Source organism: Natrix helvetica (genome assembly GCF_964273705.1).
Source record: "Natrix helvetica genome assembly, chromosome: 5".
In the NCBI taxonomy this organism is placed as follows: domain Eukaryota; kingdom Metazoa; phylum Chordata; class Lepidosauria; order Squamata; family Natricidae; genus Natrix; species Natrix helvetica.
The window spans coordinates 96,698,033-96,725,354 of record NC_138551.1 but is presented as its reverse complement, the minus strand read 5'-3'; the positions used below and the strand labels follow the sequence as shown (position 1 = coordinate 96,725,354).

The following is a 27,322-nucleotide window of genomic DNA, read 5'->3' as shown; positions in this document are numbered from 1 at the left end:
AACACAATACTACAGGGAAAGAAAAACAAGAGACCTCCAATATAGCCAGCATGACTTCATAAAGAACTCTCTAACAAACGGAGAAAGGGGGGGGGGGGAAAGGACAAGTATAGAAAATGAAAAGAGGAACATATAACTAAAACACACTACCAGCAAATAATCCAAATCTGCGAGGACCAAGTCAGGAAAGCTAAGGTGCAAAATGAACAAAGACATGCAATAAATGCCCAAAATAATTTTAGAAATGTTTTTTTCAACATGTAAAAAGCCAAAAAAAAAAAGTCAAGGAAATAATTGGTCCATGATTGAGAGATGATGGCAAGGAGGTAACGGGAAGCAGGAGAAAGTGGAATTGCTTAATTATTTGACAAGGTAGACCACAGTCTATTTGGTAAAACAGAATACAGAATAGAAAGTACCATCACCAAATGGATTCACAACTGGCTGACCAACCACACTCAGTGGGTAATCCTCAATGGAACTACATCTAGAGGGAGGCATGCAATAAGGTACCTCAAATTCTGCCTTAGGGCCAATATTCTTCCATCTTCATAAATGATAGAGGGGTAACTCATCACATTCTTAGATGACACCAAGTTGGGGGCAATAGCTAACCCTGTAGATGATAGATTCAATTCAGAAGACCTTGACAGACTTAAACACTGAGCTGTATCCAACAAAATGCAATTCAGTGGTGAGCAAAGTTCTAAGGCAGGAAAACCAAACAAACAGATATAGACCATATGTTATCTGGCTGAATAGTAGCAACTATGAGAGGGATCTGCGTGTCCTACCAGTATGAGCCAGAAATGTGCTTCAGTTGCCAAAAAAGCTAGTGCAGTCCTAGGCTGCATCAACAGAGGGATAGTTTCAAGATCAAATGAAGTGATAGTACTGCTTTATACTGCACTGGTGAAATTGTACTTGGAACACTGCTTCCAGTTCAGATCACAATGATATAAAAATGTCAATTCCATGTACACTTGGAAAGAGTGCAGAGAAGAGCAAGAAATGTGATAAGGGGTCTGAAGGCTACACGATATGGGAAAACTAGGCATGTCTATGATAGCAATGTTCCAGTACTGAAGAGGCTGTCATAGAAAAGAAGGGGTGGACTATTCTCCAAAACACCCAAGGGAAGGTCAAGAAATAACAGGTGGAAGGGAGACCCAACCTAGAACTGAGGAGAATTTTCCTGACAGTCAGAACAATTAAACAGTGGAAAGACTTGCCTCCAGAAACTGTGGATGCTTCATCATTGGAGAATTCCAAGAAGAGACTGGATAGCCATTTGTCCAGAATGATATATGGCAGTGATGGCTAACCCTTTTCTCATCACGTGCCAAAAGTGGGGGAAGTGCAGGGGGGTTGTGTGCGGGCGTGCCCACATCCATAATTCTATGCGCACGCCCCCCCACACGCATTCACGAGCACAACTCCGCACTCCCCCTGCTTTTGGCATGCGATGGATCCATTTTTTGTCCTCCCCAAGCTGCAGAGGCTTTCTAGGAGCCTGGGAAGGACAAAAATGCCCCCCATCCTGAGGGCAAAAAACAACCCAACACGCAAACCGGAAGTTCAGGAACGGACTTCCAGTTTGTCCGTAGGGCTGTTTTTCGCCCTCCAGAGTCTTCAGGAGGCTTCCCTGAAGCCTTTGGAGGGCGAAAAACAGCAGAAAATGAAGGCCAAAGTCAGCTGGCCAGCGTGCGCATGCGCGCTGGAGCTGATAGGGCAACGCCTTGCGTGCCCTAACAAATGACTCGGTATGCCACCTGTGGCATGTGTGCCATAGGTTCACCATCATGGATATAGGGTCTCTTGATTGATCAGGGCGTTGGACTAGAAAACATGCAAGGCAGGCATGAAATCCTCTTACCTTTGCTACCAGTTCAGAATAGGGACCTCGCACGTGGTGCTTTTGTGCATGCACAGAGCGTCTCTGATGGCGTCTGGGTGCATGAACGGACTCTCCTACTACTGCAGCTACCGGTTCGCCCGAAACGGGGAGAACCAGCAGAATACCACCTCTGATCCAACCTCTGGTCCCTTCCAACCCTATTATTCTATGTTCTCTGAATTAATGATTTATGGATTTGGGGATTACAAAGGGTCAAAGAGGAAGGGAAAAGGATAAAATAGCAACTGATATAAATAAGCGCAGGAATCATAATTCTATGTTTTCTCTCTTTTTTCTTTTTTTTATACTTTTTCTTTTTTATATACTACCGTGTTTCCCCAAAAATATGACATGTCATGAAAATATGGCCATGCCAGATTTTTGGGGTGGGCAAAATTATAAGCCCTCTTCCGAAAATAAGTCCCCTTGGACAACCCCCCGCCCTCCGGCCAGGCAGAGTGCCATTCACCGATCTAGGGGTATCCTGAAGGTGTCAAGCCACAGGATCTGGGGGCTTGGCACCTTTGGGATACCTCTAGGTCGATTAGTGGTGCTCTATCCGGCTGGAGAAGGGGTTTGCCGGGCAGCTGCATGTGAGCGTGGTCACCTCATGGCTGCCATGTTGCACTGCTGCGACAGCGCAACACAGCCATTTGTCTCTGAGGCTGTGACCGGGAACTCTTCGGGAGCTCACTCGCAAGAGAGCAGCCGCCTGGCAACCCCAAAACAATAAGCCTCCCCCCGATAATAAGGCCCAGGCCATATCTTGGGGGTCAAAAGACAGACCTTGTCTTATTTTCAGGGAAACACGGTATATACTAAAAATTCTATTTTTAAAAAAGTATGAATATGCACATGGATGTTGGAAAAAAAGGATAGCTTGAAAGATTACAAAGTAAGGAGAGGCGTTATGTGAATGGAATGAATATACAAAAAGCTACACTGAATTAAATTTTCTTTTTTCATCTTCTGCCTCCAATTTCTTCACTCCTTTTTTCTACACTTTGTATAGTGCTTACCCAGAAATTAACAGTGTGATGACTCTATGTCATCATGATTACAAAAATATCCTAGAGTATGGCACGTCCTGCTCAGTACCCATTTAAATATTCTTGCTCAGAGTTTGTTTACAATAATTATATATATATCTTTCTAAGAGAACACAACAAAATGCCATTGTAGTGAGATATCATAACCATTCAAGTAGAAGGTATTTCTCCTTCCCACAAAAGATCAGTAGAATAAAAACAGAATGTTTTGAGCTTCTATGTAAGTTGATAGTTGTTTTACTAATCCTGAAAGAATGAATTCAAGTATTTCACAAAAATTTAAAATGCAGTTTGAATTTCTGAGACATTATTCTCATGTTCAAGTGCTGTTTCTTTATTTCACTTAAATTTGCACTGTGTCTTTGAAATGTTGGGTCATTTGCAATTATATTCTCTAATCCATCCTTGAAATTCAGCTAAACATTTAATCAATCCAATCCCAGCATGCAAATTTCAGTTAACAATCTACATGCTTAATTTTGGGATTGCACTTTTTAAACCAGGGACTTAACTATTAACCCAATCAGGGGTGGTATTCACTTACCTTCTCTATCAGTTCGCAAATGTGAGTGCGCGCATGCACTCAGCCTTCCGTGCATGTGCTTTGGCTAAAAAAAGTGCCTAAATGGGATACCATAGAGCTGGGGCAGATGGGTGGGGCCAGCCACTATTTCTGCTACCAGTTCGGGTGGACTGGCCCGAACTGGCAGAATACCACCTCTGAACCCAATCAAGGATCATAGGATCAATAAATCATTTTGCTTTTTTGTGATATGATCTCCCAGACTGGGTCTTACTTTTGGGATGCTGGACGTCTTGTGTAGACTTTGGATGGCTAACCCGGGGACTCTTCTCAGAAGCTGGAGAAGCCCAAAGGGTCACAGCTCCTTTTCCAGTACAGATTTTGCCTGATTCCTGATCTACAGGGGGGAAAAAAGGTTAGAATATGTTGAGACCTGATAGTAATTTGAAATCATCAATAGTCATACACGATGATTATTTCATTATTAACTTAAAGCGAATGGATTTATTCACGATCCTGCTTAATTTATTTATCATTCCATACTTAGGTTTGTGTAATATACATAGATTACTGTAGCATTTTCGCAGGTTTGTATTCTGCTTTTCTTTCAAGATGGCTATTCTTCCAATATCATTCTATCCGACTCCATCTTGTCCTTATAGCAATCCTTTGAGACATGCTAGACTACGGGTGTCAAACTCGATTTCATTGAGGGCCACATCAGGGCTGTGTTTGACCTCGTGAGGCCGGGTTGGGCGTGGCCCGTTTGACATCACTTGTGTCAGAGGCACCTGTGGCAACCCGAGTGCTCTGCCAGAGAAAATGGTCTCCCGAGCTCCATTTTCGGCTGCGACAGCCTCCTGCCATTCTCTGCCAGCAAAAACAGAACAGCGCTCCTGAGCTTAATTTTTACTAGCAGAGGCATCATGGGCCAATCCTTCGCTGTTTCCAGGGCAACCCCGCGGACCAGATCTAAGGATCCCACTGGCCAGATCCAGGCTGCGGGCCTTGAGTTTTACACCCCTGTGCTAGACTAAGGCTTAGTAATCACCCAACAGCAAGAAGCACACACCTTTACTGTGTGAGGATTTGAATATGGGACTCCTCAGTTATAGCCCAACAGTTCAAGAATCTAATTTCCAAATCAAAATAATAGTTCGAACAGCCGAACTACTGACTTTTCTGATCGACAAGTCATAGCCTTAGCCACAGAGCCACCGCGTCCCCAACTCTTCTATAGTCCAAGCGAAACCAAACTTAAAATGTGGATAAAATTGAATCCATTCAGCTCCTTTTGGATTTTTGGTTTTACCCCTTGGGATCCAACTGAAACTACCATCAAATCATAAATCTCCACCTAATACTTGTGATGCCAACAGAATTTTGCACCACCATGCTACAGGACTGTGGTACTGAGGCAGAAATATTCACAAATTTTCATAATTGTAACATGGAATTCATCTTTAAATACTATCAAGTTAAACTTCCCATATCGCTTTTGATTTCCCACCCTTCTAGGCAGGCAGTCACTGTATTAAACTTTGCACACAGTAAAGGCCTGAGGGGCGGGGCGGGGGGGGAGAATCTGGGTAGAATAGATGAACAGATTAAGTTTAAATTTCTTTACTAACAAAAGCAGGCCTGTTTCATCCCAAGCATCAGTGTTTCCAGCAGAGAAGAACTTCTGAAAAACTGCCAGACCACTCCCAGAAGAGGTCATCCAGCATGATCCAGATGAATCACTAGCTTTTGCACATATCTAATTGCTAGACAATGAGCTAAAAATAAAATAAGGTAATTCTAACAGTGCCAATATCTATTTTTCCCACTGGTTGATATTCCCTTTTCTCACATTCCACTGCAACTATATTGCAGTTCTTCCTCTAGATAGCCTTTTGATGAATTCTCTATTCAGTTTTGCTTTGATCTGTCGATCTGTTTATTTATAGCAGGGGTATCAAAATCAAGGCCCGGGGGGAGGGGGGATACGGCCCACAGGGTACTTAGATCTGGCCTATGGGCCACCCTGGAAACAGCGAAGGACTTGCCCGCGGTGCTTCTGGTAGTGAAAATGGGCTCCTGAGCTCCGTTTTTTTTTGGCTGCCACGGCCTCCTGCAAGCCTTTGCCAGTGAAAACGGAACTCGTGACTCCCGAACTTCGTTTTATTTGGCAGAAGGTTTACAGGAGGCCGTGACAGCCAAAAACAGAGCTCGGGAGCCCATTTTTGCTGGCAGAGCACTAGGACCACCACAGGTGCCCCCGACAGGAGTGACGTTGAGCTGGCCATGCCCACCCTCGTCACATCCACCCGGGCCCCCTGAGCTCAAAGACAACCCTGATGCAGCCCTCAATGAAATCGAGTTAACACTCCTGATTTATGATATCTGACTCTACTTTACAGAGCTGCCCATCAGTGACTCTGGGCAGTTTGATTCTATGCAAGCAAGAAAACTACTCCATCCAGCAATGGCAAACTGTACTTTGAATTTGATGTAACAGCTAGATGACTGGATGATCTTGAAAAGCTAAGCAAGGTTGGACCTATGATGATATCGGAACTCAGAGCTGGGAAGAAGACTGAGAAAAATGGGAAATCACACAAATTACCACAGAAACTTCACAGATATGTCAGAAATGATGGATGAGTTGAAAAACACTTCGTCTGCACTCATTTTTTTAAATTAACTTTGAGAAATTAGTGTTCAGTTTTTCCTGGGAGGTTAGTTACACATATATAAATGCTGTGCATATAATTATACCAAAAAACAGCAACTGCCCCGTAGCATTAATTACTAGAAATATCTTTGTTTGGATTCCACAAACCTTTCTCATGTTGGTTTATATTCAGTGCTAGTCCATTCACAACATCAACTTCTTCGGTTTCTGTAAAATTGGCAGATATGATCAGTATAATCTTCTCACAATATGATTACATCAGGTTAGTCAAACAACAACAGCTAAACAACTATACTCACTGCAGGAAAAAAAACCCAGCAAAAATGACAAAGAAGAAACTTGGGTAAGAATAGTTTATGTAGTAGTCATTCTAGAGCAGGGGTGTCAAACTCAATTTCATTGAGGGCCATAGGATTGTGTTTGACCTCTGGAGGCCGGGCTGGGTGTGGCCAGCTCAACGTTACTCATGTCAGGGATGTCTGTGGTGGCCGGAGTGCTCTGCCAGAGTAAACAGGCTCCTGAGCTCCATTTTAGGCTCCGATGGCCTCCTGCAATCCTCTGCCAGTGAAAATGGAGCTCGGGAGCGCCACTCTGTTTTTGCTGGCAGAGGCACCACAGGCCAGTCCTTGGCTGTTTCCAGGGTGGCCCTGTGGGCCAGATCTAAACACCCCACGGGCTGGATCCAGCCCCTGGGCCTTGGGTTTGACACCCCTGTTCTAGAGAGGGTGTCAAACCCTCTCTAGAACTATTAACTTCCTGCTTAATATGTATACATACCATCTATTGAATTCATTAATTTCTGGTGTTAAACATGTTTTATTATTCATGAAAAAGATACAGCAAAAGTTAAAACTTGGCCCAAAAATTGGCAGGGAAAAAACTGTCAGAGAAAAAGAAAGCAAACAACAAATTGTCATCCAGTCCACCAAACGCCAAGTCCATTTAACAAGTGGCTACACAGATAATAAGTTCAGTGTAATAACATTGTTTCTCAAAATAAGGAAGTCTTGGCATATTCTATGATATGAAAGCCAAACCACATGAGGATTTGGTGACAATTCGTTCACAGATGTAACAATGAGCTTTAAGCTGGCTGCCCAAGAGTGTGGAACAGTGTTTCTAAGGAAAAGGAAAGGTTTAGAATAGAATAAGAGTTGGGAGGGACCTTGGAGGTCTCCTAGTCCAACCCCCTGCTTAGGCAGGAAACCCTACACCACTTCAGACAAATGGTTATCCAACACCTTCTTTAAACTTCCAGTGTTGGAGCATTAACAACTTCTGGAGGCAAGTTGTTCCACTGATTTACTGTTCTAATGCAACTATGCAACTATGGTTGTATCTTAATTAGCATCTGACCCTATGCATGCGGTATGGAAAGATCAGTAAGGCCTGAACCAAAATACCCTTAGGTTAACATGAAACAAGATCTGTAGATATTCTCACTCATTTTGGGAGGTCAGACAGAAGATCATCATCAGGCTGCTTATAGTGTGCTATCAAGTTCGTGAAAAGCCACATGGGGTGAGAAGAGCAGAATGGGGAAAGCCCCGCCTCTTTTGGGTGCATGTCAATACCACATGATCTGAATGCAGAACCCCCAAGTATGGGCTCACCAGCGAAAACGGGAATTACTTCTTGTAGTCCTGAGAAAATGCTTCGGTGTTTCTGATAATGCAGTCCAGAACTTCCTAGGCTGTTTTAAGCTACTGCATATTACTTGCTCATTTTCAGCTGGCCTTCCATTAGGATCCCTCACGTGTTTTCCAATCTTGTGCATTTGGATTCTGTTACACAGGACAACTTCTAATGCATCCGTGGCATGTGACAAGAGAAAAGGTCTTCTCAGTAGCCACACTTGTGCTCTGGAAATATCTACCTTAGGAAGGGAAGTACCTAAACAGAACAACAGATTTGAAAGGGACCTTGGAAGTCTTCTAGTCCAACCCCTGCTCAGGCAGGAAATCCTATACCATTTCAGACAAATAGTTGTCCAATACCTTCTTAAAAATTTCCAGTGTTGGAGCTCCCACAACTTCTGGAGGCAAGTCGTTCGAATGATTATTATTTTTCAGAGTATAAGACGCACGTTTCCCCCCCCTAAAAGAGCATGGAAATTAATACAGCCATTTTTGGCCTCCCGAAGCCCCCCCCCCACATCCCATTTTTGTGAAAAAACCAGCCATTTTTTGCAAAAAACAGGTGTTTTTGACTTCCCCCAGCTCTGCTGAAGCCTGCAGAGTGCTCCTGGGGGCTGGGGAGGACAAAAACCTTTTTTTCTTACTTATCTCTTTGAAATCTTGATGCGTCTAATACACCGGTATGTTTTATAGAAAAATATGGTAATTATTCTAATTGTTAGGAAAGTTCTCCTTAGTTTTCAGTTGCTTCTCTGCTTGATTAGTTTTTCACCCATTTTTTGCCTTTGGGTGCTTTGTTATCTTTGGATGCTTTGGAGATAGTTTGACTCCCTCTTCTTTGTGGTAGCCCCTTAAACATTGGAACATTGCTATCATATCTTCCCTAGTCCTTCTTTTCATTAAACTAGACATATCCAATTCCTGCAACTATTCTCCATAGGTTTTAGCCTCCATCCCCCTAATCAACTTTGTTGCAATTCTCTGCACTATTCCCAAAATCGTACCATCTTTTTAATATTGTGACGATCAAAAGTGGATGCAATATTCCAAGTGTGCTGTTACCAAGGCATTTATAAAATGCATTAACACTTCACCTGATCTTGATTCTATCCCTCTGTTTATGCAGCCTAGGACTGTGTTGGCTTTTTTGGCAGCTGCTGCAACTGCTGGTTCATATTTAAATGGTTGCCCACTAAGACGCCAAAATCCCTCTCGTAGTTATTACTATAGAGCTAAGTATACCTGTGCATCTGATTTTTCTAGCCTAAGAAGGCCCAATACTCTTCAACATCTTCATCAATGATTTGGATGAGGGAATAAATGGGGAACTCATCAAATTTGCAGATGACACCAAGCTGGCAGGAATAGCCAACACTCCAGAAGATAGGCTTAAGATACAGAAGGATCTTGACAAACTTGAACATTGGGCACTATCTAATAAAATGAAATTCAATGGTGAAAAGAGTAAGGTTCTACATTTAGGCAAGAAAAATGGAATGCACAGGTACAGTATAGGTGATACCTTGCTCAGTAGTAGTAACTGTGAAAGGGATCTTGGAGTCCTAGTGGACAACCATTTAAATATGAGCCAGCAGTGTGCAGCAGCTGCCAAAAAAGCTAACACAGTCCTAGGCTGCATCAACAGAGGGATAGAATCAAGAGCACGTGAAGTGTTAATACCACTTTATAATGCCTTGGTAAGGACACACTTGGAATACTGCATTCAGTTCTGGTCGCCACGATGTAAAAAAGATGTGGAGACTCTAGAAAGAGTGCAGAGAAGAGCAACAAAGATGATTAGGGGACTGGAGACTAAAACATATGAAGAACGGTTGCAGGAACCGGGTATGTTTTGCTTAAGAGAAACAAGGACTAGGGGAGACATGATAGCAGTGTTCCAATATCTCAGAGGTTGCCACAAAGAAGAGGGAGTCAAACTATTCTCCAAGGCCTCTGAGGGTAGAACAAGAAGCAATAGGTGGAAACTAATCAAGGAGAGAAGCAACTTAGAACTGAGGGGAAATTTCCTGACAGTTAGAACAATTAATCAGTGGAACAGCTTGGCTCCAGAAGTTGTGAATGCCCCAACACTGGAAGTCTTTAAGAAGATGTTGGATAGCCATTTGTCTGAAACGGTATAGGGTTTCCTGCCTAGGCAGGGGGTTGGACTAGAAGACCTCCAAGGTCTCTTCCAACTCTACTATTGTATTGTATTGTATTAAATGTAGAAATTTACTTTTTTCACCACTGAATTTCATTTTGTTAGATAATGCCCAGTGTTCAAGTCTGTCAATATCTTGTATCTTAAGCCGAACTTCTGGAATGTTGACTATTCCTGCCAGCTTGGTGTTGTTACAGGTGTTACGTCTGCCTTCTATGCTGCTTTATTCCTCTCTAGCATTCATCTCCATTGTTCTGTGAAGCATTTCCTGCCACTCTAGGATTTACCTTCATCTGTTCTTGTTATATGTACACTTCTACAATGTTGTTTGTTATTAGTATGAAAAAGGGAAGATTTTACAGATGTTATGTCTGCCTTCTATGCAGCTTTATATCTCTCTAGCATTAATCTCCATTGTTTTGTAATGCATTTCCTGCCTCTCTAGGATTTACCTCTATCTGCTCCTTTGGGGCACTTCCGTGCGTGCGTGCGTGCGTGCGTGCGTGTGTGTGTGTGTGTGTGTGTGTGTGAATTCAATGGAGTTAAAAACGCTGTACAAGCCATTATTGAGTAGCTTGTATAGCTTTTTTAACTGCATCTGTCTCTCTCTCACTCTTCTTCTCTCTCTCACATACAGTGATGTGCGGTGAGGTTTATGGCTGGTGAGGCTGGTGACGTCATCATGAAGGCGGGGAATGGGACCATGTGTGCTGGAGGCTGAGGCTGCCTCAGCCTCCAGCACACGTGATCCCATTCCCGCCTTCCTGAGGGCGCTCCGCCGGCTCGCGCTCCGCTATCCCCAACAGCAGCTGCTTTTCAGTGCTTTTCTGTACGTCTGGTGTTTAGGACATCCGGCTATCTACCTAAACGCCAGATGCACAGAAAAGCACTGAAAAGCACTTCGCCTCCAAGCCACTTCGTCTTGATGACGTCGCCGCAGCTGCTGGCCGTGGCCGGACAGAGGTAACCAAAATGGCGCTAAGGGGTCTGGGCGGACGAAAGAGCGAGCGAGCGAGTGATGGAGGATCAGGCAGCCTGATCCTCGGTCGCTTGTCCACCGGACTGCCTCGGCGCCACTCTGGCTACCTCCATCCATCCGTGCATGGCAGCTGCGGCGACATCATCAAGACGAAGTCCAGCGGAGGCAGAAATGTTGTGGGTGCTCCTGGACTTCGTCTTGATGACGAAGCCACGAAAGCGACTGGGGAACGATGAGAACCTTCCTGCCTCTGCTGGACTTCGCGCGCTCCTCGCGACTGCAATATATGTCCAGAAGCAGCTTTTGTGGCTAATGGGGTTTGGGCTTCCAGCCCAACAGCCCCTGCCACTTCTGGACGTCTATTGCAGTCGCGAGGAGCGCGCAAAGTACAGCGGAGGCAGGAAGGTTATTGGCGCTTCCGAGAACCCTCCTGCCTCCGCCGGTTGCCCATTTGGCACTGCCCCGCGCGCGTTCCTCCTCCTCCCTCCCCTTCCTCTTCACTCCCCAAAGGCTCTTCTCCTTACTGGAGCTTAGCGGGAGCCATGTAAAAGGGATGGGAGGAAATATATATTATTATTATATATTATTATTTCATGATGAGAGGTGAGGCTCTGCCTCCCCTGACCGCACGTCCCTGCTCACATACACATACACACACTTACACTCAATAATGGCTTGTATAGCGTTTTTAACTGCATTTTTATTAAACTACATGAAAATCTTAACCCATTGGTAGAATATAGATGATCCACTCTTAATTGGGATTGGCAACTCCATCGCTAAGTGTTTTCTGCAAATTTGATGAGTTCCCCATCTATCCCCTCACTGATGTAGATATTGATGCAGACCAGTAGCCCTCATTCAGCGATCACTTATTCAGTAACCATTCAAAGTTCCAACAACACTCAATGAGGAAATTTATGACCAGTCCTCACAGTTGCAGCCAGCTCACAGCCACAATGGTTGCAGCAAACTGCAGCCACTTGCAGCCTTCACTGCTAGCTTTTGACAAGCAAAGTCAATGGGCAACTTGGGGAAGGCAGCAGAAGTTGCAAATAGCAACTACACGAACAAGGAACTCACACAGGATTCACTTAACAATGGCAACTAGAACTGCCACAACTACTATTGTTAAGTCAGTGTGGTCACATGATAACATGCTTCACGATTGTGTTGCTTAGCGATGGAGTTGCCAATCCCAATTAAGAGTGGATTATCTATATTCTACCAATGGGCTAAGATTTTCAATTTTTTTTGCAAAGGAGGATACCATCTTTTGACTCACTCTGCTTTCTCATTTTTATTATGTATCTCTGCAAATAAATACGCTAGCTGTTATACACAGTACTCTGATGAATCAATTTTTAAAGCATTTTCAGTCATTGTTCTTCCAGTGTTCCTTTTAACAGAACAGTGGTTTATCATGTGTTTTTTTTCAAGACTCTACTGTTTAACCATATTTCCTCAGTTCATTTGCATTCAAATGCATTAAAAACCAAACTCCTGCAAGGAGTTCAAACAACAGCAATGGTTTCCAGCAAACAAATGGTTTTATCAGAAAATAAATTCTAAGTAAGGATAAGTTTGATCCTTCTTACCAAGATGGAAAACGTGACTAGTGAAGTCACCATAACAGCCCCTGGTCCACTATTGAGCTAAATATTTACCACGCTGTGCATAATAATTAACAGATCTTTCATCTTTAGTGTTGTGGTTGGTTAGGAACTAGCAATTTCTAATGTTCTCTTGCATGCTGACAGCTTGATTTCTCTCCCTAATACTGTATGCCCTTTATTAAACTTGCTAATGGAGCACCTAACTGTAACTACATTTGCTGAATGTTTTTAGCACTACCTTTATTTTTGGTTCCATAGCAACATTAACTCACAATACCTCAAAGCAATAAAGGGGATGAATGACTTTCTATGGTGTACACATTTGTAAAAATGCTTGCTGGGCAAAGCTGTTGTCCTGGACAAGCCCACTGGGGACCTTAATAGCTGCTGGGTCCACCTGGAAGAGTGGAGAAAAAGGAGAAGAGATGCTGAGTCTCTCTCTCTTTCTCCCCAGCACATTTCTTTATGCTATTTTTAAAATAGCATGGCATTGGAAGCCGTTGTTTTAGGAAGTCCATGGGATGCCTCGTTTTTACCCTGGGTCCCCAGCTCTGAAGTTATAAGCCTGAGTCTGAGGGTTGGAGAATCAGCCAGAAGACTTACCGCATTTTTTGGAGAATAAGATGCTCCGAAGTATAAGACAGACCTAGCTTTTGGAAGGAAAAGAAAGGGGGGGGGGGAATCTACCTCTGCCTCCCAACAATTTTCCTCCTTGCAGCAAACAGTACAGATGATATACACTGTTTGTGGTGTTACTGTTAAAATTGATGTGGCTTTCTGGAAGTATACATTATTCTCTGCTGTTTAAAATAAAATACAATAGCACTGGGGCTCTTCAGATCAAACATTTATTTTAAAAAGTTTCTTCATTTTGTTAAGTTGTCTAGAACAATAATAAAGCAGTCTTTAAAATATAAGTCTAATAATTTCAACATTCTATAGGCATTTATAATTATTGACTTACCTCCTTGCAGCAAACAGCCTGATTAGCACAAGAAAAAAAATCTGCCTCTGCCTCCCAGCAATTTGCCTCCATGCAGGAAACAGTCTATTTCATTTTCAGTTTCAGCAGGGGCCTCCCGATCATCAGCTGTTTCAGACTGCAGGGATTGCTATAGCCCAGTGGTTGGCAAGCCGCGGCTCGCGAGCCACATGTGGCTCTTTACACATTTTAATGCGGCTCTTCTGTGTGCCGGGCGCCCGCTCCCCTCCCTCCTCTCGGGCACTTCAAAACAAGCGCCCCTTTCCCTTTTTTCTTTTCGACCCACAATGATTAGGGAGGATCCTGAAGTCGGGCGGGGACGAGAAGCGAGGAGGCAGAAAAAGAAACGGAGGCTAAGGAGCTTCCCCCCACCCCCTCCCAGCAAAAATCTAACCGGGGAGCCGGGCGGGCAGTAGCAAATTAGCCGATCACGCCGCGTGGAGGAGGATCCTGAAGTCGGGCGGGGACGAGAAGCGAGGAGGCAGAAAAAGAAACGGAGGCTAAGGAGCTTCCCCCCCCCCCCGCCTCCTCCCAGCAAAAATCTAACCGGGGAGCCGGGCGGGCAGTAGCAAATTAGCTCCCGGGTTAGATTTTTGCTGGGAGGGGGCGGGGGGGAAGCTCCTTGGCCTCCGTCTCTTTTTCTCCCTCCTCGCTTCTTGGGGCTCCACCAATGGGGGAGCAAGGCCCGCCCAGCGCCAGGCTTTGGGCTAACACAGGGGTCTGCAAAGTTTGCTGTTTTAAGACTGGTGGACTTCAATTCTCAGAATTCTGGGAGTTGAAGTCCACCAGTCTTAAGAGCCAATTTTGCAGATCCCTGCCTGGGCTAATATGATTGATGCCCTTGGTGGACTTCAATTCTCAGAATTCTGGGAGTTGAAGTCCACAAGTCTTCAAGCTGTCAGGTTTGAAGACCCTGGGTTTTTTTTTTCTAAAGGGTTGGGGGTGCAAGGGTCTTGCAACTTGACAGCTTTAAGACTTGCGTATTTTCGGTTTTAAAAATGTGGCTCTCAAAATAAATTTCAATCGTGGTTTTGGCGAGATTTGGCTCAGTTGAAAAAAAAGGTTGCCCACCACTGCTATAGCCTATTGCAGCCTCCGCAAGCTCCTTTTTCCCGTTTGCTGTAAGGAGGTAAATTGCTGGGAGCCAGAGGCCAAAGGGTTGGGAGGCACTAGATGGGCAGAGCTACATTCGGTGTGTAAGACGCACCTAAATTTTCATCCTCTTTTTGGGGGGGATAAAGGTGTGTCTTTCTTATACTCTCAAAAATATGGTAGATCTGCAATGGACTTCTGAACTATGCCTTTAGGTTGAATTGGTGGCCTATTCCAGTTTCCTATTGGAAATGATCTCCGTTTGACTGCTGTTCCCCTATGTTACATCTGGCTGTATATCAGTGAAATACAGACTGCTGTTTTTTCCCACTTGAGGTTCCATTGTAGTAACAGAAATCTCTGGCCGAAACAGCTCTGCATGAAAGCACCTTCCCCCAGCTGTGTTTTCTTACTGCTGAAAATAAGAACACCTTATTGCACGGGGGAAGCACAGGAGGAGCAGAGTCCCCCCCCACGCTCCATGTTTGATTCCAAGATGCTTCAGGGAGGACCCCTGGAGCCCAGGGGAGGCCATTTTTGCCCTCCCGGAGGTTCAAGAAAAGCCTCCGGGGCCTGGGGAGGGTGAAAAACAGGATTTTCAGAAGTTTTGGAAGTTGGAAATGGGTCTGTTTCCAGCCTCCAGAGCCCAGGGGAGGCTGTTTTCATTCCGCGCCCCCCCTGGAAGCTCAAGGGGATGGTTTCACATGTGCATGCATGGGGGGGGGGGTATCATACATGCATGCACAGGAGCGGAGCACATTGCATCGTGGGTGTGGGCACATGTGCAGGCTGTATCATGCGCACACACAATTTTGGTACACAAGGACAAAAAGGTTAGCCATTGCTGTCCTAGCATTTCAGAACAAAAAGGAAGTTAAACTTACCTGATGTCATGGCACCAAGAGGTCCTGGTTTAGGCACAAGCCAATTTGGATCCTCTCTGTGAGTTTAAAAAAAAAGGAGACTGACATTAACTTATATTATTCTTTTTAAAATAAGCTCCATATTACTAAGTTATACATATGCTATAGGTTACCCTAAGGTTATCATTGTTACCTTGAAAAAAAATAGCTTATTGGTAAGCATCATCAACTTCGGCCTACTAGATAATGGAACGATCACTCCAAAGTGCATTTATTGCATTGTACAAAGTGTACTGTACTGTGACTACAAGCAGGTTATTTACACACTTCTAATGGGCAACATTGGGTGTTGCAGGAAAAAGAATTAGGAAGAACATGGCCATGCCATCCAACCTGTAACAATTAGGTAATTATATCTGTAAGAGATAAATGAGGGAAGTTGAAAAACTGAGAGCTACAGGACATCTCTTACTATGTTAGTTGTTAGATCGGGTAAAATGATAGGCACACACAGGCTAACGGTAACAACAGCTCTTTATTAAATGCAACAAATGAGAACAATCCAGCTAAGGATGAGTCTGACAGCTTTTATAGGGAGGTGTCAGACCCTTCAACCAATGAGATTAAACCTCTGTTCCCTCCGGAACAGAGAACCTTGGTGGAAACCACTATAGTTGAAGCTAACATGTAACATTAGTATATTGTATTATATAGAATAGTATAGAATAGTATAGTATAGAATAGAATAGAATAGAATAGTAGAGTTGGAAGGGACCTTGGAGGTCTTCTAGTCCAACCCCCTGCCTAGACAGGAAACTCTATACCATTTCAGACAAATGGTTATCCAATATATTCTTTAAAATGTCCAGTGTTAGGAGCATTCACAACTTCTGGAGGCAAGCTGTTCCACTAATTAATTGTTCTGTCAGGAAATTTCTCCTCAATTCTAAGTTGCTTCTCTCCTTGATTAGTTTCCACCCATTGCTTCTTGTTCTACCCTCAGATGCCCTGGAAAATAGTTTGACTCCCTCTTCTTTGTGGCAACCCCTGAGATTTTGGAACACTTCTATCATGTCTCCCCTAATCCTTCTTTTCATTAAACTAGACATACCCAATTCCTGCAACTGTTCTTCATAGGTTTTAGCCTCCAGCCCCCTAATCAACTTTTTTGCACTTTTCTGCACTATTCCCAAAGACTTACCATCTTTTTTTGTATTGTGGCGGTTAAAAGTGGATGCAATATTCCAAGTGTGCTGTTACCAAGGCATTTATAAAATGGTATTAGCACTTCACATGATCTTGATTTTTTCCCTCTGTTAATGCAGCCTAGGACTGCATTGGCTTTTTTGGCAGCTGCAGCACACTGATGGCTCATACTTAAGTAACAGTCCAATAGGACCCCAAGATCCCTCTCATGAGATCTTGACTCCCCTGGTCCTTCTCTTCACCAGACTAGCCATACCCAGTTCCTGCAACAGTTCTTCATGTTTTAGCCTCCAGCCTCCTAATCATCTTTGTTGCTTTTCTCTGCACTCTTTCTAGAGTCTCAACTTATTTGTATTCATGGTACATAATAAATCAGAGGACACCTCCTCTATCGACACACACAGCTACTTCCCACAGTGGACTCTTAAGAAGCAGACATTCTGCCTCAGAATGCAAGAGAAACACCTTACAGGACCACAAGCTCTTAAAAACCCCCACCAAGCAGCCCATTTAAGAAAACAAGGAAGATTATCAAAGCTTCATCCTGTGGCCACTATAAATAGCTAGCCACATCCTGCAAAGATCAGGAATTTAACAAGCCTCCCACCCTCAACATATGTTCATTGCGTCTCTCCCTCGCCATCTACAGAAGCAAGCAGGGAAACAATTTACAAGAGGAAAGGAAGGAAAGCTATAAAGAGAAGTTACATATTTAAATGCCCTATTAGCATTAGGATACTACATTTTTAACAGAGTTGGAAGGGACCTTATAGGTCATCTAGTCCAACCCCACGCTCAAGCAGGAGACCCTACACCCATGATGGTGAACCCGTGGCACGCAGAGCTATCTCTCTGGGCATGCCAGCCGTCGCCTGTTGCTCTTCCAGGTTCCAGTGCGTGCATCCGCGCCACCAGCTGGTCTTCGCACACACGGGAGCTCTGGAAATTGGAAGAGCAGCTCTCCAGCATGCATTTGCACACCAAGAAGCTGAGCTTCCAGTTTCCGGTGTGTGCATGTCCACTGGCCAGTTGGTCTTTGCGTGTGTATGTACACCAGAAACCGGGAGACCACATGCGCACTGGGGAGCTGCTCTTCCGGTTTCCAGCGCTCCCGCATCCACGCTCCCGTTTGGGCACACAGCGCTGAAAAGGTTTGCCAACACTGCCCTATACCATTTCTGACAAATGGCAGTCCAATCTCTTTTTGAAAGTCTCAAGTGATGAAGCCCCCACAACTTCCAAAGGCAACTTCTGTTCCATGGGTTGATTTTCTGTCACAAAATTTCTTCTTATTTCCAGGTTGAATCTCTCCTTGGTCAGTTTCCATCCATCTGGCCTTCAAGTGCTTTGGAAAATAGGTTGACCCCTTTCTCTCCATGGCAGCCCCTCAAATATTGGAACACTCCTATCGTGTCTCCCCCGGTCCTTCTTTTCATTAGACTAGCCATGCCCAGTTCCTGTAACTGTTCTTCATATGTTTTAGTCTCCAGTCCCCTAAACATCCTTTGTTGCTCTTCTCTGCACTCTTTCTAGAGTCTCAACCTCTTTTTTATAGTGTGGTGACCAAAATTGGATGCAGTACTCTAGGTGTGGCCTTACTAGGGCTTTATACAGTGGTATTAGTACCAAACTTGATCTTGATTGTAACCCTCTGTTAATGCAATTTAGGATTGCATTGGCTTTTTGGGCTGCTGCTGCACCAAATTTTCAATTGAAAATTCCAATTTTCAATTGGGAAGGAAGAGAAGTTGAGCACATGGATAACTTGCAGGTCTCAGCACACTGTGCCTTGATAAATAACATGTGCAACATTTCTTTCCATGTGAACAGGCATGTAAGTGTGCACATTTGAGGGAGGGGTGAGGGAGGAAAGGAACAAGGCATCTTGTCAGAAACGCTTCTGGAAAATGACTTTTTAGGAGGAGCATAAGAAGAGGGAACAGCTATTTGATTTTATTATTAACTGATTGCGCAAGAACTGAATTACAGAATACATGACTTTTCCCTGCATTTGCCCTGAAGTGTTTGCTTATTGTGAATGCTTGTTTAAGGCTAAGCAATGGAGCTGCTCAAAACAGATGGTTTCTGCTTAAAAGTCTTAAAAAGGTAAGATCTTCAGATGAGAACTTGATATGGAATTGGGAGAATACCTGGATTGGAGTCTTATATCTGTCCTCCATGGAAAAGCAGAAAACAATTTAGGTTCAGGAAGTTCATAGTCCATGCAGGTATGCACAGAGAATGGCATATGCTCCAGGTGAGCTGTGCAATTATGTGTGAGATCTTACTATGGATAGCCAGTGCCACATTAGGACTAGGAACCTGTCAGCCCAGGCATCTCTGGGTAACTTTGGGGAGTATCAGTTTCTTTCACACCAACCTACTATAGCCGTGATGGCGAACCTATGGCACATATTGCATACCCTCTCTGTGAGCGTGCAAACCTTCACCCCAGTTCAGCTTTGCCACACATGCGCATGTGCCTCCCACCGGCTATCTGGTTCTCGGGTCTCTGCCGCACATACACAGGGAGTGGGGTATGCATGCGCCAGGGGTGCATGCACAGGGGTCACACACACATTGCATTTTGGGGGTTTGGACGCACTTTCAGCACTCGGTCCGGAAAAGGTTAGCCATCGTGAACTTATGGCACCTGTGTCACAGGTGGCACATGGAGCCATATTTGGTGGCACACCAGCCGTCAGCTCCAACACGCATGCGTGAGCCGACCAGCTGATTTTTCTCCCTCCCCAGGCTTTGGAAAAGCCTCCAGAGGCTGGGGAGGGCAAGAAATGGCCCCAACGGGCCAACCGGAAGTTTGTTCCCAAACTTCCAGGTGGGCCGTTACGGCTGTTTTTCGCCCTCCTCAGGCTTCAGGAAAACCTCCGGAGGCTTGGGAGGGCGAAAAACGGCCCCTAAGGGCCAACCAGAAGTTTGGAAATGATCCATTTACGGCTTCTGGGGCGCTGGGGGAGGCTGTTTTCACCCTCCCCAAGCTTCAAGAAAGCCTCCAGAGACTGGGGAGGGATCATGCATGCATGCACAGGTGTGGTCACGCGCGCATACGTGGAGGAGGTTGCACGCGTATGCGCAGGTGGGAGGGGAGATTGAGTGGGCAATTTTGGCACACTGTAAGAAAAAGGTTCGCCATCACTGTACTATAGGAACTGCTGCCCCAAAATACCCTGGAGACCATCTTAAGTTCCTGAAAGCAATGCAGGCTATAAATTTAATAAATAATATTGCATATAATTTGTCTAAATCTGAAATGATAACTTTGGGAGCTCCTATAATATGGTCAAAATCAGTTTCTGTCAAAACATTTGAAAAATATGGTAAAGCTCAATTGAATGGACCATTTGCAGATTAAATTGCAGCCATTAAAACACATTTACATCATTTGCTTCAATTTATATCATTTGCAGTAAAACATTAATTAGTGGACAAAGGTTTAATTAAAATAAACATAATGATGGAAAGAGTCCAGGGGAAAATTATACATTGTATTCAAAGCTAAACTGAGGTCTTGCTATATACAAAAATCATGACATGGGATGGAAATCATGGCTTGGGATAGAGAGAGATCTTGTACAATCAGGACTCAACAGAATTAAAATATGTCTGCATTGAAAACAGCAATATATTATGACATGATGGAGGCCCTCACTTCAACTTAGCAGTTAGGGAAATATTAAATTTAATGCTAATATTAAGAGGAAAGGAATACTTTCAGCACAGCTAATAAATAATATCCATGTTGCCCTTTTATATATTCTTAAAATGTATTCTTCAGCAGTTTACTGGATTATTTCTGAAGTTCCCCTCAGAGAATTCTCTCTCCCTTCCAGCTCCTGCTTATTTTTCATGCAGAGATGGGAGTTTTAATTTCCCAGTTTGGAGTTTACATTGTTAGGCAGATCTTCTTTCTCAGGTTGATGAATAACAAATGTTACCAACTAGAAATCTACTTTCCTGAGTCTTCTGGGAGCTAAAAAATTTATATTCATGTAGATTGTATTCAGCATGTTATTGTGAGCATATGGAGAGTTTTGTGCAGGCAGACAAAAGATACCATTTGCTCATTCGAGCCATTCTTAGCTGATTAAAAATTTACCAGGTTCAGACCAGCACTAGGGTTGTGGGAGATGACTAATGCCTCCAATAGGTAGGTACGTAGGTAGCGGAGACATTAATCATCTCCCACAACCATGCTGCTGGTCTGAACCTGGTAAATTTAAGATAGATTAGATAGATTAGATTAGATTAGATTAGATAGATTAGATAGATTAGATAGATTAGATAGATTAGATAGATTAGATAGATTAGATAGATTAGATAGATTAGATAGATTAGATAGATTAGATAGATTAGATAGATAGATTGGATGGATGGATGGATGGATGGATGGATGGATGGATGGATGGATGGATGGATAGGAGGCATTATTCATCTCCCACAACTATGGTGCTGGTCTGAACCTGGTAAATTTAAGATAGATTAGATAGATTAGATTAGATTAGATTAGATAGATTAGATAGATTAGATAGATTAGATAGATTAGATAGATTAGATTAGATTAGATTAGATTAGATTAGATTAGATAGATTAGATAGATTAGATAGATTAGATAGATTAGATAGATTAGATAGATAGATTGGATGGATGGATGGATGGATGGATGGATAGGAGGCATTATTCATCTCCCACAACTATGGTGCTGGTCTGAACCTGGTAAATTTTAGATAGATGATAGAGAGATAGATAGATAGATAGATAGATAGATAGATAGATAGATAGATAGATAGATAGATAAAGCATTATTCATCTCCCACAACCATGATGCTGGTCTGAACCTGGTAAATTTGATAGGTAGGTAGGTAGGTAGGTAGGTAGGTAGGTAGGTAGGTAGGTAGGTAGGTAGGTAGGTAGGTAGGTAGGTTGATAAAGAGGGGGGGAGGGAGAGAGAGAGGGAGAGACAGAGAGAGAGAGATCTTACAACCATACCAATGAAAATCCAAGGTCTATTTCAAGGGGCAAAATAGGTGAAAGAAAATATAATAAAATACATACGTGCTTAACATAATCAAGTTCAAATAAATATATCACCTTTGCATGATAACTTGAGATGTTCAAAATAACAGATTCTTAGCTGAAGTGCCTTGTCTATAAACTTAGCAGTTCTGCTCATATGTTAGAGCTTAAGAAGAAACATGACTTAGTTCTCAGTGGATCGTTCTTTCAAGTAAATATCTAACCCCAAAAGGGGACATACAGTTGACAATCAACCAAAACATGAGCACTATCTCTGATGGTTGTGGAACTGCTTATACACATCCTCTCATGATGTGGCAAGTGATGGAAGTGCCCATATTTGGTCATGAAATCCAACATTTCAAATCTTGCTCTAGAATAGGCCTTCTTAGGAATTGCATCAAACTCACTGATATTCATAGCCAAACAATTTAAATATCTTCCCGCCCCCTCCAATAATTTCATGTCTGTTTGGAGACTGATATCAAGGACACTACTTAAAAATTTCCTTTGCCTTGGAGACGGTTGAGAATAAATATCAGGTGGAAAAAGTTTCATGTTTTAACCCTATTATTTTACAAAATGTTGTAAAATAAACTTGGTAAGTCAGTATACCGAGGAAGTGGGCTGAATCATACTTACTGTATTTTTCGGAGTATAAGACACACCTTTCCCCCTCCTAAAAGTGGGTGAAAATTTAGGTGCATCTTGTAGACTGAATACGGCGGTTTTTGGCCTCCCGAACCCCTCTGGGCATCATGTTTTTGCCCTCCCCAGCCCCCAGAAGAACTCTGCAGGCCAAAAGCGGGTCTATTTTGGGTGAAAACCGGGCATGTGGAGCACTGCAGAGTGCTTCTGGGGGGTCTGAGAGGGCGAAAAAGCGAGGCTTGGGACAAGGGTGCAATTCAGCAGGTTCTGACAGGTTCTGGACAACCGGTAGTAGAAATTTTGAGGAGAACCGGCAAATACCATCTCTGGCTGGCCCCAGAGTGGGGAGGGAATGGAGATTTTGCAATATCCTCCCCCCCAGAGTGGGGTGGGAATGGAGATTTTGCAGTATCATTCCCCTGCCACGCCCACCAAGCCACGGCCACAGAACCGGTAGTAAAAAAAATTGAATTTTACCACTGGCTTGGGAGTCGAAAAACAGGCCCGTTTTTGGCGAAAATGGGCCAGGAAGAGCACTGCAGAGTGCTTCTGGGGGCTAGGGAGGGCAAAAACATGAAGCACGAAGGTCGAAAACTATTTTTTTTCTTGTTTTCCTCCTGTAAATTTAGGTGTGTCTTACAGTCCAGTGCATCTTACAGTCTGAAAAATACAGTATTTATTCAGCAAAACATATTTTGCGTAGCCATTGAACGGATCCTCTGCCAATGCCTATGAATGGAGTATCTGTTTCCACTCTGATCATGAGGGCTGACGTATTCTTGACATTCCCCATGTGCTTCTTCAAGGTTTATGGTCTACAGAGAATTGAGAATGCAGTAAATATTTAGCTTTCGCAGACAGTTTTCTTAGGCCTATTTGAGACTGCGCCATTAAGAAACCTATCATCAACATATTAATATTTTATATGTTGATGCTACATTTCTAATTTATCATGGATCTTTGACATAAGAGTATCTGACGCTTACAAGAATACTAAAATGTCCACTGACACAGATGTTAAAAAGCTTTGGGGTTAGGATTCAGTCCTGTTTAACATCTTTAAATCAATGGGTGGTAGCTTGTTAAAGAGAAATCTAACCTGAAACTAAGGAGAGATTTCGTGACAGTGAGAACAATTAATCAATGGAACAGCTTGCCTCCCGGAGTGGTGGGTGCTCCATTGCAGAGGTGGGTTGCTCCTGGTTAGGCCCAGTTCAACTGAACTGGTAGTGGAATTCAGGCCTGGATCGCAGAACCAACAACGACCCAGGCCTGCCAAGCCCCCGAACCGGTTCCCTCGCCGCCGTTGAGCCACCACCATTTTGGTTTTTAGTGACTGCGTGTGCGTAGTTCACTGTAAATTATTCTGCACATGCGCGAAGAACAATTTACATTGAGCAATGCATGAGTGTGGGTTGGAACTGGTAGTAAAACTGGCAGCAACCCACCCCTGCATTGCTAGAGGTTTCCAAGAAGATTGGACAACTATCTGTCCAGAATATGGTCTCCTGCCTTGGGCAGCGGTTGGACTAAAAGACCTCCAAGGTCCCTTCCAGCCCTGTGATTCCATGAATCTTTACGAGTAAGTTTACTCTGAATTAGAGAACCTTTTATACCAGTACACACTTTCAAGTGGATGTGTAACTAAAGGATCTTATTTACGAGCAACAGTTTGGGTTCTTTCTTTCAGCTGGCCAATTTCTTCCATAGAATATTTAGGGAATCAAAATCTGCAATCAGATAGAAGAGAAGAGAAGAGAATAAACAGAGTTGGAAGGGACTTTGGAGGTCTTCTAGTCCAACCCACTGCTTAGGCAGGAAACCCTACACCACTTCAGACAAATGGTTATCCAACATCTTCTTAAAAACTTCCAGTATTGGAGCATTCACAACTTTTGGAGGCAAGTTGTTCCACTGATTAATTGTTCTCACTGTCAGGAAATCTCTCCTTACTTCTAGGTTGCTTCTCTGATTGATTAGTTTCCATCCGTTGCTTCTTGTCCTGCCCTCAGGTGCTTTGGAGAATAGTTTGACTCCCTCTTCTTTGTGGCAGCCCCTGAGATATTGGAACATTGCTATCATGTCTCCCCTAGTCCTTCTTTTCATTAAACTAGGCATACCCAGTTCCTGCAACCGTTCTTCATATGTTTTAGCTTTCAGTCCCCTAATCATCTTTGTTGCTTTTCTCTGCACTCTTTCTAGAGTCTCCACATCTTTTCTACATCGTGGCGACCAAAACTGGATGCCGTATTCCAAGTGTGGCCTTACCAAGGCATTACAAAGTAGTATTAATACTTGATTCTATCCCTGAGTTTACGCAGCCTAGAACTGTGTTGGCACACTGCTGGCTCATATTTAAATGACTCCAAGATTCCTCTCACAGTTACTACTATTGAGCAAGGTACCACCTATACTGAACCTGTGCATTTTATTTTACTTGCCTAAATCTTGTAATGGTATGTGGGAATGACTTTGGATCAGAGGGAAGAGATACTGTCTAAAGCAGGAATTCCCAACTCCAGGATGCAGAACACTGCTGGGCCTTCAACAGTGGTGGGTTGCTCTTACTGTCACTACCGGTACGCTGATCACGCGCTCGCGCGTTCTGTTCGTGCATGTGCCTGATTTGCACTGTGCGCATGTGCTCAATCCACCGCCCCTGCGACAACCAGCTGATTTTTGGGGCTCGCACAGGCACTGCATGCTGTGCGCACATGCGCACTTTGCCATTTGCCATAAAAACAGGTATAGAGGGATAGAGGGTGGGCCAAAAGAGCCACCATACCGGTACGCTCCCAGCTGCTCCAGGCCACTACCGGTATGCCCATACTGTACTGGATCTGCAGCAACCCACCCCTGGCCTTGAGCCATTTGGAACTGGGCCGCAGAAGTAGCGGGTGAACACGCATGCCCACATCCCCACCTGCACAAGCAGCATGTGAGCGAACGTGCATGCCTGCCACTCACACAAATGGAGCTGCACGCACTTGCCCACTGCTCATGCGGAACAATCCTCTCTTCCCACCAACCCCCCTCTGCCAGTCCACAAAGTCAGAAAGGTTGGGGAACTCTGGTCTAAAGAAGGATCCATTAAGGGAGGGTTGTGGTCCATAGGTGTTTAATGGGCAAACAAAAGAATCTTCCTAACGTATCAGGCTATAAAGAGGAGAAATCTGTACTATCAGGCTTGCGAGACTCATAAAGTAACCTTACATCAGGGGTGTCAAAATCGATTTCATTGAGGACTGCATCAGGGTTGTGTTTGACCTTGGGGGGGCATGGGTGTGGCCAGGTTGGGCATGGCCAGCTTGACGTCACTCGTGTCAGGGGCGCCTATGGCGGCCGGAGCGCTCCGCCAGCAAAAACGGACTCCCAATCTCCGTTTTCAGCTGGGCTGGCCTCGTGCACCCCTCTCCTGCAACCCTCTGTGCGTGACCCTCCCGAGCTCCATTTTCGCTGACAGAGGGTTGCAGGAGGCCGTCCCAGCCAAAAACAGAGACTAGGAGCCCGTTTTTTCTGGTAGGGGCACTGCTGCTTTGCTGCTTTCAGGTACCATGGGCCAGATCTAAGCACCTCATGGGCTGGATCCGGCCCCTGGGCCTTGAGTTTGACACCCCTGCTTTACAGTAAAGTAGAATTAGCTCGTCTGGTCCATATTTCCTGTCTGGTCTGCCTAAGAAGACTGACAGATCTCTGAAGACAGCAAACAGTTTCTGGCCTTTAATTACAAGTAGCCTTTGAGTTACAACCATTGGTTTTGTGACGCTTTGGAATTACGACAGCGCTGATAAAATTGACTTTAAACCAGTCTGCGCCCTTATGACCATTGCAGATCTCTGTGGTCACGTGATTGCAATCCAGGGACTTGGAAACCAGCATATCTTCATAATGATTGCAGCGATATCACCTGATTGCTATTTGCCACCTTTCCAGCCAGAATCAGTTAACAATTCACTCAATGACCGCAGCAAAAAAAGAATGTTAAATCAGGCATGGTCACTTGATATTTCACTTAATGACTACGTCACTTAGCAACAGAAGTTCCAGTCTCAACTGTAATTGTAAGTCAATACATTACCTAAACTAGTTTTGTTATTAGATGATATAAAATAAAACAATTGTCTATTGCAGAGTGCTCTGGTCTGAATCCCGTTTGTTTTTCTGCTAAGATATTTTACTCAAAAGGTGCTTTGCATACATCTTAGCCACAATTCTGATAAGCCTTATAAATCTATAATTTGGGGGGATTATCCTTGTCTCCCCTTTTTTATATATGGAGTCTATAATGGCTACTTCCCATCTGGCTAGGATGCAGTCCATGCTATTTCTACAGGAGAACAACTCTGCTAACAATGGAGTCCTCTAAGTGAGGAATATGTTCCAGCATGGACAAAGATACAATTATTCTTGACTTAATGCTAACCATTATCATAAGAAAGCATGGCAAAATTAAGAATAAGGGCAAAGTGACCATAAAGTGCTGAAGTTCTCAATTATTACTAAAATTAAAACGGTCAACTAAAATATCTGTTAGACTTCAAGAAAGAAGATTTTAATAAATTAAGGCCAACGCTAAGTAGATTCAATGTCAGGAGCAGTTTTGGGAGAAGCACAAGATAGTTATTAATACATACTTAATTATTCACGTATTAACCACAGCTAGAACTGTAGTTGCACAACATTGGAAAAGTGAACAAGATTCCTATTTATAAGAAGATGATTAGGAAAATATTAGAATGTGCATAAATGAACAGATTATCTTTGGCAATTAAGGAGAAAGAACAAACTGAATATTATATGAAATGGGAATTATTTTATCAACGGTTAGCGAATAAAAATGGAAGTTGGAAATAAAAGAAGGAGATTAAAGAAGAGTAGAAAATATGTTAAGATAGAAATATAACATTATGACAATTGTTAGCATGAGGAGGACGATTACTATGCTTAATGTTACCATTACA

General features: G+C 43.6%; 1 protein-coding gene across 13 annotated transcripts in view; it reads right to left on the bottom strand.

Moving 5' to 3' along the window:
* Nucleotides 1–27,322, bottom strand: part of SORBS1 (sorbin and SH3 domain containing 1) — a 134,963-nt gene that overhangs the window by 78,557 nt on the left and 29,084 nt on the right. For all 13 annotated transcript variants that reach the window (XM_081953752.1, XM_081953754.1, XM_081953744.1 and 10 more), the window contains exons 2-4: nt 15,498–15,553; nt 6,294–6,353; nt 3,744–3,866 (exon numbers count right to left, since the gene is read on the bottom strand). In XM_081953752.1, coding sequence (XP_081809878.1) covers nt 3,744–3,866; nt 6,294–6,353; nt 15,498–15,553 — 239 coding nt within the window. The remainder of the gene's footprint in view (nt 1–3,743; nt 3,867–6,293; nt 6,354–15,497; nt 15,554–27,322) is intronic.